The sequence below is a fragment of the Notamacropus eugenii genome, chromosome 3 (assembly GCF_028372415.1).
Source record: "Notamacropus eugenii isolate mMacEug1 chromosome 3, mMacEug1.pri_v2, whole genome shotgun sequence".
Taxonomy (NCBI): Eukaryota; Metazoa; Chordata; class Mammalia; order Diprotodontia; family Macropodidae; genus Notamacropus; species Notamacropus eugenii.
Genome location: NC_092874.1, coordinates 34,471,865 through 34,486,661, shown reverse-complemented (window position 1 = coordinate 34,486,661; position 14,797 = coordinate 34,471,865). Strand labels below are relative to the sequence as shown.

Below are 14,797 nucleotides of genomic sequence, written 5' to 3'. Positions count from 1 at the left end.
GAGATGAACAGGTCCTCAAAAAGTCTAGATGGATAGTGGGTACTACGTGTTCTCCATCCAACTACCTGTCATGGTCTGGATTATAGATTTGTTCATCCATTTGGTTTTTCCTGCATAGATTCTTAGGCTAAATTCTGTTAAGTGATTTATGAATCTCACTGAGGAGGTTTACTCTGGAGACTTTATGCAAGCAGGAAAATGTCCTCCATAAATAGGAATATCCAAAATCTTCACTATATATAGGAAATTCCCCCTTTCATTGGTACTCTGCCCTACATATTTTCTATGACATTGACAAATACCTTGGGTAAGCCTCTTTGTAAGACTTACAAAGGAAGATTTAAAAAAAAACACTGATAATTTTCCCTGATTGTCACAAAGCTTTTTTTTAGCCACAGAACTTCATGATTGGTAACTACATACTGTGTAATAATCCTTAGCAATTCATCCCTAATTCATTTCCTTGACTTCTCAAACTCCTGTCTCTGCGCTTATACCAATTTCTGGTTTCCATAATACATCTTCTCAGCTGGATTATGTATCTCATTTGCCCATCTTGTGCCTCTGATCCTCAGTAGGATAAAAGGGAGTCTCACATTAATCAGCATGTGTTAAAGTGTCCATTAGTAGAGCCTTTCCTCCACTTCCCTCTTTTTCTTTCTTCTTTCTTTTTTTTTTTTTTGGCTATATTGGCAGTCAATGAGAGGTGTTCGTGTTCAAATGTGTGGCTTCCTTAGCTTTTTAATCATCAATTCTTCCTGTTTCATGAGGTAGAGAGGGAGATTTTCTGTATTTATTCATCATCTTTAAAGCTGGAAGGGGACTTAGAGGTCATATAGTTTAACCTTTAATTTTCCAGATGTAGAACCCAGAGAGTCCTCCAGAAATTAAGTGACTTACCCAAGGTCACACAGCTAATAGGTAACAGCAGCAATTAGAATCCAGTTCTTATGGTTCCAAACCATTGATTTTTCCTTTTTTTACAACTTTACCCCCCTCCCAAAAGAAGCCATCCTTTGCCAATTCTTTCTAGTACATCCTTGGGGCTAGTTTGAACCATCCCTACCTATGATTTTATCAGTTCAGGGAACTACTGATAGGAGGTACTAGCCACATCTGAAAACATTTACTTTACCAATACAGATCAGAACCATTTCTATGAATTATAGTGTCAGAGAGTTGCTGGGTACCCCCATGAGATTAAGTGACTAACCCAGGGTCACACAGCCAGTATGTGTCAGAAGCTACAGTTCTTCCTGACTCTCCATCATTATATGCTGTCTTTCTGGGGATAACACAGGAGGGAGATACTGACTATAGACTAAATTTAGGATTTCCTCTTTATAAGAAATTCCTAGAAGAGGAAATACCTTCCACCAATACATATTGGCACCTCCTTTGGTGTTTATAGTCTTAGAGAATTGACTAGATGACCCAGAGTTTAAATGTCTTGTCCCAGTTCCCACAGCCAGTTTGTGTCAGAGGTAGGACTGATTTACTACATATGAAGTGGAACCTCTGAAAGTCAGGTGATCCAGAGGCAGAGCTTAGAAACAGACTTGAAGGATTTCTTCCAAAATTAAGAAATGACTCAGGCAACCTACATCCCCAACAGTAGTGAGGTGGTAACTATCTGGGGATTTTGGGGTGTATGACAGTAAAGGTCGACAAGTTTACCCATCCAAAATGGAATCCCATGTTGCCAGGCTAGAAGGATATTCAATGTGTATTTATACCAGGCTGTTGCTGCTTTCCAGGACCTCTACTTCACTCATGTTATTCAAGATCTGAACTATAGGTGCTAGATCTCTCTGAATGTCTGGATGCAAGAGTTTCTTCATGAGGCTGCTCTTGAGAGAGGAGACTAAGCATTTCTCAGCTCCAGGGCCACTCATGGTGACCCCAGCAGCCCCTGACTTTGCTCCTGGTCCCCCAACTCTACCACTTCCTACATTTGGATTTAGCTCCTCAGTCCAAGTTGTCATCGACAGTATCTGGAACAGTTCAGGACTGAAGAGAGGGAAAGATAGAACTGGAAAGAGATAGTTCTTTAAAGGAAGTCCCTCTCTGCCCTGATATCTACTCCCTGACAAATCAATGGTTTAGAAGGCTGCTATCAGAAGAGGACAGAGTCTTTCAACCTGACTTTGACTAAAGGCTGTGAGGCTCTTCTGGCCTTTTTGTACTGTCAGAGGAAACCCAAAAACAGATGAGCAAAGCAGCCAGAAAACTGATAAATAATGGATTATAACAAACCGACTAAAATGTAATGAAGCTGTCCATAAGGATCTAAGTTTGCAGAATTCACTTATAACTCTCCAAGCAATAACCATCAAGGGCCAAAGCTGGTCATTTTCTATTGGTAATGCCATGGCTGGAATCCTATTGTTATTGAAGAGGCACTGTCTCATTGTGTAACCTTGGGAAATACTAAGGCATATTGTACACCAGTTCACAAAGGCTGGCAAAAGTAAAGGTTCACAAAGCCCTTTTCCTAGATATAATCCTCAGCTCCTCACTCTCGCTTGTCCCCCCACCCCATCTAATATGTTACCATGTCCCATCAAGTCTACTCTCCCAACTTCTCTCATATAAGCCCTCTACTCTACTCTGACATTGCTGCCACTTCAGTATAGGCCCTCATCGCCTCATGCCTGGAGTATTCCAATAAGCTACTTGTTTGTCTCTCTGCCTTCAGTCCATCCTCCGCTTGACTTCCTAGAGCAGGTCAAGTCAAGTCAACAAGCATGGATTAAGTGCCTCCTATGTTCTAGGCACTATGCTAAGTGCTAGGGATACAAAAGATAAAAAGACTCTGACTTCAAGGAGTTTACAGTCAAGTGGAGGAGACAACATGCAAGCAATGACGTACAAACAAGTTATACACAGGATAGATTAGAAATAATCTGATCCAGAAGTCAACGGTATTGTGGGGGAACAGGAAAGCCTTCTTGAAGAAGGTGGATTTTAGCCTTGACCTGAAAGAAGTCAGAAAAACTAGGAGGTAGAGATGAGGAAGGAGAGGATCCTATGAAAGGGGAAGAGCCAATAAAAATACATTGAATCAGAAGATGGAGTGTATTGTGAGGAACAACATGGAGGCTGGTGTCACTAGACTGCAGAGTACCCAGAAGGAAATAAGGTATAAGAAGAAAGAAAAGGGAGGAAGGGGCCAGGTTATTACAAGTTTTCAAAGACAAACAGAGAACTTGATATTTGATCTTACAAGTAAATACATGTCACTAGAGTTTATAGGAGGTAACATGGTCAAACCTGCACTTTAGGAAAATCATTTTGACAGCTGAAGAGGGAATGAACTAGAGAGAGGGGAGACTCGAGACAGGGAGAACTCAAAATGTAATGGTCCAAGCATGAGGTGAGGAGGGTCTGCCCCAGAGTGGTAGTGATGGCAAAGGAGAGAAGGTGCTGTATGTGAGAAGTGTTGGGAATGAGGAATTAAAAGAACTTAGCAGCATGATGGATGTGAAGGATAAGAGTGAGTAAGGAGTCAAGGATGGCATTAGGTTATGAGCCTGGATGATTGGGAGAGTGACAGTGCCCTTGACAGTAATGGGAAGTGAAGTAATGATCCCTCCTTGTACCTCTCTCACTTGGTCCTTCTCTGTCTCTGTCTCTGTCTGTCTGTCTGTCTATCTGTCTCTCTCTCTCTCTCTCTCTCTCTCTCTCTCTCTCACACACACACACACACACACACACACACACACACACACACACACACACACACACACACATGCAAACTCACTCAATAAATTCCAGTGACTCCCTACAGCCTCTAGGATCAAATATAAAATCTTTTCTTTGCCTTTAAAGCCATTTATAAGCTGGGCCCTTCCTACCTTTCCATTTTTCTTACCCTGTACCCCCCTCCATATACTATAGAATCAGTGATAGCATCCCCGTTACCATTCCTTGCACAAGGTGGGCCATCTCTCAGCTGTGCATTTATTTCAGAGGCTGTTTTCTCTCCATGGATAGAATGCTCTCCCTTCTCATCTCCAGCTCTTGGCTTCCCTGGCTTCCTTCAAGACTCAGATAAAATTCCACCCTCTGCAAGAGACCTTTCCTCCTCTCTCTTAATGCTAGCACCTTCCCTCTGAGATTAAATTGCAGTATGGCCTGTATACCTTTGTCTTTACACCACTTACCTATTGTCTCCCCCTTTAGATTTTGGGCTTCTTGAAGGCAGGAGCTACTTTGGGCCTTTTTTATATCCCCAGTAATTAGCACAGTGCCTGGCACTAGCAAGTGCTTAATACTCTCTTGTTGACCTGGTTGGTAAATTTTCCTCACAACAACCCCAGGAGGTGAGCAAAGCAGGTACCACTATCCCCATTTCACAGATAGAGAAACTAAGGTTTAGAGAAGGATAATAACTGCACATGACCACACCAACAGTTAGTAGATTTCCAGACTTGCCTTCAGCCTCAGGAATCTCCCAATGTCAAGTTCAGGACTCTTCAGCCCACACTCTGTTGACTCTCAAATCACTGTGTTTCTTTGGATTTGTTTCTTCATCTGATGATCTCAAGGTCTCTTTCACAATCAAACCCTGTACTTCTGAGGCACTGGCTGCACCTGGAAACATAGAGAGGCCTGGGTTTTATTCTTGTGTGACTGCAGGCCCCCCTCATCAACTGCCTGGGTTCTGGTGTCTCCAGCTGCCCATTGACTGACTTTTTTAAAAAGAGATCTTCATTCAGAAGAAATTTACACAAGTGCAGAAGGATGATTATTACTTTAGCTAGCAGATAAAGGATGTACATTTGTTTAGTGAATGCTTTGTGAATCAAGAGACATAAAGATGGAATTATTCCTATAGTTTTTGTGGCTTGGCCAGCTTATTGAGTTTGAATGAACTTTTCTAAATTTTCTGCTAACTTCATACCACCACAAAAGCTGGAATGAAAGACCACTTAATTACCTGAATCAGAGCCTCTGAAATGTGTGAGTGTCCATGGCAGGAGGGGGGACTCCAGTCCCTGTAATTAGGACCACTGAATTGAAGCAAATTGTCTCCACCAAGGAAATGCGGGCAGTGTTTTGCAAAAGCTGTGCAATGGGTCAAGAACTTTTTGAACTATGATGATTATGTCAACAGATGCTTTCCCATCTGCTTCCTGGAAGAAAATCACAACTTTCTTCTCCCGACGTAGCATAACAAGACCATGAGGGAGACAATCTTAGTTGGAAGAAATTAAAAATTTATACAGCATCAGGACCTTACATGTTTCCATGATCTTATTGGCTCAGAACACAAGCAGATTATCCAATGTCTTTCCATCCTGTGTAACTCCTGCCCACATCCTTCCATAAATCAGTCTAATCAGGACATAACTGTAATATCACTTTTAGATCTTAAACAGAGCACATAGGTGACTCAGTGGATAGCTTGTTGGGCTAAGAGTGAGGAAGACACCTCTTCCAGAGTTCAAATCTGGCCTCAGACACTTACTAGCTGTGTGACCCTGAGCATGTCACTTGACCCTGTTTACCTCAGTTTCCCCATCTGTAAAAGGAGAAGGAAATGGCAAATCATTCTAGTATGAAAATCCCAAATGGAGTCACCGAAAGTCAGACATGACTGAAAAACAACTACATAACGATATCTCAAACAAGTATCATAGGGTATAAAAGAGAGTGTGAAACTTAACTTTCCACCCTTTCAGTGTCAAGTCACATAAATACAAAACAGTAGTCAAAGTCAAGGGAAAGGAACCTACTTATTTATTTAACTCATGACAATAATACAAAGCACTTTAGTGTTTGCAAAGTACTTTATAAATGTTAGCTCATTTTATCTTTACAATAACACAATGATGTAGATATTATTACTTTCCCCATTTTACAGATAAGGAAATAGAGGCAGACAAAGGTTAAGTGATCTGGCCAGGGTCACACAACTAGGAAGTGTCTGAGACAGAATTCGAATTCAAGTCCTGTGCCTCTACCCCCTGTAGCTCTTAGCTACTTCTTACATGCACTGAATAATGTTTTCAGTGAAAAAAGAGATTAACAAATGAGTAGCTTGAAAGACCCCCAGTTTGGTCTTCTAGTAAATTCAATTCAATTTAATAAACATTCAGGTAGTAAATAAGGTAGTACACTAGATGGTTGGAATAAAATGACAAAAACAGAACAGTCCCTGGCCTGAGGGAGGTTACATTCTTTTTGGGAAAGAGAACATGTACACCAAGAAATACAGATCAAATACACAAAGCAAGATCATGAGGGAGAGAGCATCTATAACAGGGGACAATAGGAAAGGACTCATAAAAAGAGAACTTCTGCACTTTGCTTTTAGGAACGTAGGGATTCTGAGAAGCAGATATAAGGGGAGAGCATATTGTAGACTTGGGGAGACTTGCCTGCATAAAAGGCATGGAGAGAGGAAATGTAAAGTCATTTATGGGTAACAGTCACTCATTTTTATTGGATTAATGAATTCAAGCAGAGTAGTAGAATTAAATAAGTAAACAGTTTGGTGGAAGCCTTTTTGCTGAGAACTTCAAATACCAGGCTGAAGATTTGGCATTTGATACTAGAAGTGACATGGAACCCCTAAAGATTTTTGACATAGATCTACAATTTAGAAATATAATTTTGGCAGTTCTGTGGAAGAATAATTAGAGGCCATTTTGGAGGCTATCACAAAAATCGAGACAAGAAATGACGAGTACCTAAACTAGAATATGAGTAGGTAGGGTAGGTATGAGGTTTGTTTGGAGATAGAATCAACAAAACCTAGCAAATTGCATGTGTACTTTCCTATGGGTTTTAGGTCTCAAAATAAGTTGAATTTATGAGATTGTCAGAGCTTCAGCCTAGCCATGATGTCATTGCTTCTTCCATTGCAAGAAAAGCTATCTAGTCCAATCCTATCTAGGTGGTACAATGGATAGAGAACTGGACGTAAAGTTAAGGACACGAGTTCAAAGTGTTCCAAAGGTAATTTAACTTTTGTCTCAGTTTCTTCGACTGTAAAATGAACATAATAGGACTACTTCACAGGACTGTTGAGAGGATCAAATAAGATTAATTCATATTTGTAAAGCATTTAGCACAGTACCTGGCATATAGTGGTTGTGTAATAGTGCTGTTTCCTTTCCCTCCCTTGTATAGAGAGTAAGGATGGTAGAAAAATTATTTGAATATAACTCCTATTTATGAGATATTTTCCTTAATATTCTAAGTTAATCAGGTGACCCCATTTCAACCAAAGAACCAATTTGTGAGGTAATGCCATTGTCCTCCCACTGACCTTTTCAATCAGATATCATTGGACGGTCCCACATACACCTAAGGGACAAAGTCACAAGCAGGTAGAGGATGTGATGCCAACTCTTAGCTCGTAAAATCAACAAACCGAACTGAATTTGTCACTTGGTTCTCATAATGGAGTTATGAGACACAGAGGTGAACTGCTAGGAAAAACAATTTCCCAGGGAAATAGAAATACGAAAAGAAATCAAGATCATGCCAGGACAAGTGACAAAGCAACGGGAAGAATGAAGACCGACAGAACTCTTGGGTCAGATGAGACTGATGTCTGCAATTACAAAAGAAGCACAATGAAAGAGATGGATTCTTAACTGGGGAAATTACACCTTTCTCTTGGCAACTCAGGGAATACTCATGGGTTGGGAAGAAGTAAATTTATGTATCGAGTCTTAACGGCTGTAATGCCCACCCATACTGTGTTGACTGAGAACAGAGAGTGTCTATTATAGAATCAACAGTATCATATTCTTCAGCCAGGTAGTTTTTCCCCTACAGGTTTGTACTTAAGTTATAAATTACAACAAAATCAAAGCCAAAAAACTTTTCAAGGCCAGAAATGCTCTAAATGCGAGTTGAAAACAGAATAATTTTTGAAGGCTTAGGTTAGGCTATTTAACTTTACTCATCATTATATCATTACTATTACTATCACTTCTATAGCATCAAGTCACTTTTGGTCTAGACCAAGAGTTCTAGATCTTTTGTTCTCAAGACTCCTTTGCACTTTCAAAAATTATCAAGCATTCCTGAAAGAGTTTTTTGTTTATATGGGTTATATCTACTGATATGTACATCTATATCTATATGTATATTCATAATAATATTAAAATGTTTTTATATCTAATATGGTAAGCATTAGAGATCAAATATTTTCATAGTAATACAAAGTTTTATTTCTAATACTTACCATATTAGTATGGTAGCTAATACCATATTAATAAGTATTAGTAATCAAAACATATTATTGTTGTTATGAAAATAGTTTTGACCTTGTAGATGCCCTGAAAGAGGCTTGGGTACCTACAGAGGTCCCTGGACCACATTTTGAGAACTATTGATCTAGATCTATTATTTCAATGCTTTGGATTCTGATTCTCCTAAAAATAGAAGTTGTTCCAGATCAGATGGTTCCTAAGCTAAGAAAACCATTTAACCATATAATTAAGATAGAACCTTCTACAAGGCATTTCCATTAAAATTTTCTGAAAATGTTCAACAGAGAACTCAACTGAGTTCTCCATCTATAGTCCATTGAGTTCTAAGATGGATATGAGTTAAATTCATATCTAAAAAATCATAGGGTCATAGATCTAAAGACATAAGAGACCTCAGAGGCCATCTGGGTATATCCTTTTGTAAGGAAACTGAAGCCTAGGAAGTCAAATGCTTCACCCAAGGTCAAACAGGTAGGAAAGATCAAAAGTGGGATTTAAATCTAGGTCCTCTTGCTCCAGAGCCCATAGTTTTCCCAGAATTCCTTTTGTGGAAAGGGCTATAGATCAGCAATTTGCCTGAAAATTACAGAGTTGTCCGTTGGCACTGGTGGTGTCAGGTTTCTTTCCAGAGGTCATATAGGAGGAGTCTTACTTGGGTCTTCATTACTCCACAACCAACCCTCTTCTACCATTCTAGGTCACTGAATTCAGATGGCTCTGGAGGAGAAGTGAGGCTGGTGACCTGCACAGCCCTCCCTCACTCAAAACAAAGTCAAGTGCAAGTCATGTCATTATTTCTCTGATGGCATGGTCTTCTTCGGCAACAAAAGACAAACACACACTATCCCAGGCAGCCTCTCAGCAGCACACCTAAGTCTTTACACCTGAAATTGGAAGAAAAAAGTTTATCTAAATCTGGTGGCTAGATCCTTGGGTGCACGAAGCTCTGTGATAATTCTCTTTAGTGAGCACCTGTCTTCTTCCCCATGGGAAGACCCCTAGTCTTGCATTCCCTGTGGAGCCAGAAGCACTCCATTCTCCTCCTCTTGTAAATGCTCTTACTTGATGAAGAATACCAAGGTCATTCCTGTCTTTGAGTACCCTGTGTTCACAGTTCCAATAGGAAACCCTAAAGTACAGTGGAGCATCCAAGTTAATCCTGCTCTGACGCACACACTCTTCAGAGGGTTTCCTGTCATTGTCACAGTCACGAGCTTGCTTTTTAAGGAGATAACCAGTAAGTTGTCTCTTTCATGTGGTGAGAAGTACCAACCTCTGAAGGAATCTTCTTTCCTTTTGACAGATGGTTTTGTCTTGGTGAAGAGAAGGGAAAGTCATGCCCTGCTTTAAGCAGGTTATTTCCCACCACATCACTCAGGTGAATGGCAGGGGTATCTTCCCACATGCACAATGACAGTAATCTACCACCTAAGCATCTCATTCACATCCACTGATGGTAAAGGAAGCATCCCATTCACTGGGTTCATGACTTCATGATGCTCACATTAATTAACTAATGAAAGCATTCTTTTTTGTGTGTCTTTAAAATGTCAAGACTCAAAATAGTTGCTTGGTAGCCTTATAATTGTTATATCCTTCCACTCCCCTCAAAAAAAATAACCACTTCTTATTATCTTGATTTGGAGGTTTCTCTGAATTCTTTCAAGGTTAAGATCAAATCCTACCTTCTACAGTGAGTCTTTCTCAATGCTCCTCCCACCCCACCACTACTTCCTTCTCACTTTGTATATCTTGTATGTACATTGCTTGATTGTTGTCTGCCCCCAATAAAATGTTAGGTCCTTGAGGTCAAGAACAAAGTATTTATTTTTCATTTTTTATCCCCAGTGTTTAACACTATATCTCAGGTACATAGTAAGTGCTTAATAAATGCTTGTTGACTGAATGAATGACTCTGGAGTCTCAAAATCCTATCAAATGTAATACAAGCTCCAGCAGGTCCTACCAGTATGGAAAGGTTCTGAAAATGAACTGATAACAAAATGTGTTTCTATTACCTGAGAACCATGCAAGATGACCTTAGGAGTTCATGATAAGATTGGCCAGAGTGGGGCAAATTGATTGGCCATACCAACTATACAAGACCATCTGCAAAATCATCTAATTGGTGGAAGGAGTATCCACACTGATGAAACCAGAAGTCCTTGGTGTATGTAGTACATAGAGTTCTGAACTTGATATCAGGAATAGTGTGGCTCAGATTCTGCCTCAGATATGGGCTATGTGATCTTGGACTAGTCATAGCTACTATCCAGCCCTATGTGTGTGATTCTGTTTTCTATTAGGTCATTTTTCCCCTGGCCCTCTAGTTTCATTGGTATAGGAAGTTCCTCACTAAACAAGCTTCCTCTACCAATACAGATCAGCAATTGCTCTGCAACTTACTGACTTAGAGAGCTCTGAGAGACTCAGTGATACTCAAAGTCACATAGTCGGTATGTGTCAGAGGCAGGATTGAACCCCAGTTTTCTTGACTCCAACTCTGCCTTCTTATCCTTTACTCCACAATGTCTCCAAATGACCCATTCGATCATATGTCTAACCTCATTAGAGTAAGAGTTGACATTTTAAAATAAATGCCCATGAAAAGGTAAATTGTATTCTTATTAAACCAGTTGGTTAGAAGAGTATGGCTAGACTGACCTGTGTTGATCTCAAAAATTCTCTGGATTCTAGCTTTCCCCCCTATTGTAGACTTTTTCATAGGCCTTTGAGAAAAGGATGTTATCAAGATATTCCACTGAGTGTTACAGTAGACAGACTTTGACTTTGTTTGCAGAAGATGCTATTTACCTACTGGATATTTAATAAATGTTTTAGTCTGCCATTTACACATGGCACTGTCCTTTGGTGATCTCAGTTACATGCTACAAAATTTGCCTGCCTTTGCAAAAACTCAATTTTTTCTCTATTAGCATTCTACCAGGTGGAGAGGGTGGAAGGCATGTCCACATAGCTTCCAAGTGGGTCAGAGAGCACCCAAAGGGCATATACTCTCCAGTTCCCATGTCAATATAATGCAGGTTCACTCTATTATGTGGAATAGATATACTATATAGCAAATGCCATTTTACAATTGAATGCCATGGTAATATAAGAGAAATACCTGATAAGACGGGAATGCAAGAATGAAAATCCTCCAGTAAACTTAGCTGAAAGTTTGGGAGATGGGGCAGAATAATATGAGCAAGTGAAGTGCTATGGACACCAGCAGACTATGGCTGCTTATAACGATCAGAATGTAGCAATGCTTTTTCTTTTCCTCCATTTTACACCTCTCCATTATCCATTAGACCATGACTCCAGTTTTCCTTTAACTCTACAATAACAACTCCCCTTTCTCTCCCTTCCTTTCTCTTCATTCCCCCATTTCTTCTCCTCCTTTTCCTCCTCCTTCTCTTCTTTTCTTTCTCCTTCTTCTTCTCCTCATTATTTTTATTATTCTCCTCATCCTCCTCCTTCTCCTCCTCCTCCTTCTCTTTCCCTTCTCTTGTTCTCCCTCTCTCACTCTGATATATCCTTCCCTCTCCCTCTCTCCTTGACTTCCTTTACCACCCCCCTTCAAAAAAGACCGTGTGATAGGACTAGTCTCTAGTATCATGGTTTTCACTATCTCATTGGATTGGCCTTAGTCCTGGTAAGGATTTTAATGGTCATCTAATCCAACCTCCACATTTTACAGAGGGGGAAACGAGGACTAGGGGAGATTAAATAATTTGTCCAGGGTCCAGCTATTGAGTGATGGAGGCAGGATTTGAACACAAGTCCTGTGACTTCCCACTATACCACACCAACCTGCAACCCCCTCATTTTACCCAAAGTGGTTAAGTAACTTGCCCATGGTCACATAATATAATACACCAAAAAAGCATGCTGGAGTAGGTGTCCGAGGTCCTCAAATCCAGTGCTTTCGACTATATCAGAGGTTGCTCCAAACTTGAAAATTCTTTGAATTTAGATTTCAATGTTTGTAAAATGAAAGCATAACCTGCTTTATCAGTGCCACAAGTTTGAAATTCTATATATACTATTTCACTTTTTAAAACTTAAAATTGACCAAGAAAAGACTCTTGTATTCTCCATTTCCATATTGGCCCTGTTACATTTCATGAACCAATTTATATCAGGATTCATCTGACTATGAAGCCAAGTCTTCATGTTTCTTATTCATAAAGTGGGGAAGGATGGACAGAATGACTTTTAATGTCCTTTCCAGCTTAAATCTATGATCATATAATCCTTTTTTATTTAAAGAGAAATAAAAATCTTAGGTAGAAAGATAATCTTAGCCCATACCTATCTAATTGGGCAGGATGTATCTGTCTTTTCTCTGAAGAGTTAACAATGTGATTAACAATCTGAGCTTTAAAATTTAAATTGCTTTTTATAATGTATTTATTTTTCAGTTCTCAACATTCACTTCCACAAAAATTTGAATTCAAAATTTTCTCCCCATCTCTCCTCATTGTAGTGAAGATTGCAAAATGAATGAAAGATTCCAGTGGAAAGAATACAATGGTCATAGTAGCTCCTTACATCATGCAAATTGTTTTTTTAAAATAATATTTTGTAGTTTAAATCTTTGCCAAATTTCTTGTAAAACTGAAATTGAAAACAATCTGAGGTAACATAGCCAGTTCCATCCTTTATTTAATTAGTTTCAATGTATGCATGTCTCTGGGAGGTCTCAACAAATGTGGAAATGGAATTTCTTGCCACAGAGTATAAAGAAGACATGCTTGCTATAGATAAGCAGGCTCCATTCTGAAATGATAAGAGTGAGTTATAGTATCTTTGTCACAGGATTATGGAACTATAAGCAGGTCTAATACGATGTCAACAAAGAACCATAAGTTTGATCAATGGTGGCTCTCTTCCCCACCCCAGCCCCCACCATCACTATTTGAGGCCAGGCTGCTTCTGGAAGAACTCATCTCAATTAGGGAGACATCTAAGGTACCCATCATGATCCCAAATGAGACTGACAGCTTTGCTTAAATCCCTGACATCTCTGGTTCAGAGAGCTCTTGAGTTACATCATTATAGGCTTTAACGCTTATGCCTGCTGTTGAATCGTACTGTGTCATGGACCCAAAGATCACATTTGGTCTGAAGATACCAGAGCCACTGCAGTGCTTGCTCAGAAATAGAGCCCAGCTCCCTAATTCCATGCTTGGAGGGACACCAGAATTAACAACCCTCCAATCTATCAGCAAACATTAATTAGACACTTACTATGTGCCCAACACTGTGCTAAGCCCTGGGAATGCCAAGAAAGAGCAAAAACAGTACCTGTCCTCAAGAAATTTACTATCTCAGTCCATACAGGAGAGATATAGTGTAGGTAGAAGGTAACTTCCATGGATCTACTTGAATTGACTTTACTATGGAAGTGTCATTTCAATGTCACATAGCTAATCACCCTCTCTTCCTTTGTTTCATTACTGCAGGTAATGAACTTAACTCAAGAAGTCTCACAATTAAGCAAAGATATGAAGAACATTATGACTCTTCTGGAAAATGTATTAATGGCCCCCAAGCCTGCAGGGTTTTGCTCAGTTCACAGTGCATCCATGTGTCCTTCTATTGAGAGTTTACAGAATAGAATGACTTGGACAGCGCACCAACCTTGTATGCACAAGCAAGCGGGCAAGACTGCCTGCACCAAAGCACACCTTTGTCATGGTAACAGCATGTCTGGCATTTGGGAGATGGAGCGTGCCTCTGTTGGAAGCAGCCCCCAAAGAACTGGAGCCAATGAGCAAAATCTTTTGGACAGTGAACTTTATCATTGTTCAGGCCTTGACTATTCCCCAGCCCATTATCAGGTCATCCGAGAGGGTCCTTTGCAATTTATAAGGTGCACTTCTCCCCATTCAGATACCACATTGACCCCTCTCCAGTCTATTTCAGCAACTCTCTCATCTTCAGCATGTTCTTCCTCGGAGACATCCTTGCACCTTGTGCTCCCCAGCAGATCTGAGGAAGGTAGTTTCAGTCAAGGGGCAGTCAGTTCTCTCAGCCTAGAAAACTTGCCTGGCTCTTGGGACCGTGAGGGCATGCCATCCCTTCCCATAAAACCTTCCGAAGATTTCCCTCTGGAAATCGTAACAAGCACAACAGACGTGAAAGATAACAAGGCCATCAATGTATAATGACTGGACTGCAAAGGGGACCCTTAGCATATATGATGCGATTCCCCATTTCAACCTCATTGCTGCATGACTGCTTTGGTTTGCCTTTTCTCTGCTGATGATGGAGATGAAGCAATGTGGGGCACCTAATATGAAAGAACAAGTGGGTAGGAAAAGGTGTAACCTCATACATACCATAGAAAACCATTTCTAGATTCTAGAAGCATGTGGAAAGCATTTTCTCTATTGGTATTAACCTTTTGGTCTGTTCCACAGACTTTGGCAATAGTCCAAACACCCCAAGGGGTCACAGCAGCTGGAAGTCCAGGACAAAAGAATTTTATGGCTCACTTTTTGTTGTGGGAGCCTTTTGTGGCTTGAAGCAAAGGTTTTTCCTGAGTGCCTGTT

At 40.2% G+C, this 14,797-nt stretch overlaps 1 protein-coding gene across 1 annotated transcript in view; it reads left to right on the top strand.

Moving 5' to 3' along the window:
* KCNH8 (potassium voltage-gated channel subfamily H member 8) overlaps positions 1–14,494 on the top strand; it is a 391,062-nt gene extending 376,568 nt beyond the window's left edge. Inside the window, exon 16 of the mRNA XM_072651223.1 lies at positions 13,706–14,494. Coding sequence (XP_072507324.1) covers positions 13,706–14,410 — 705 coding nt within the window. The 3' untranslated portion in view covers positions 14,411–14,494. The remainder of the gene's footprint in view (positions 1–13,705) is intronic.
* Positions 14,495–14,797: the final 303 nt, after the last annotated feature.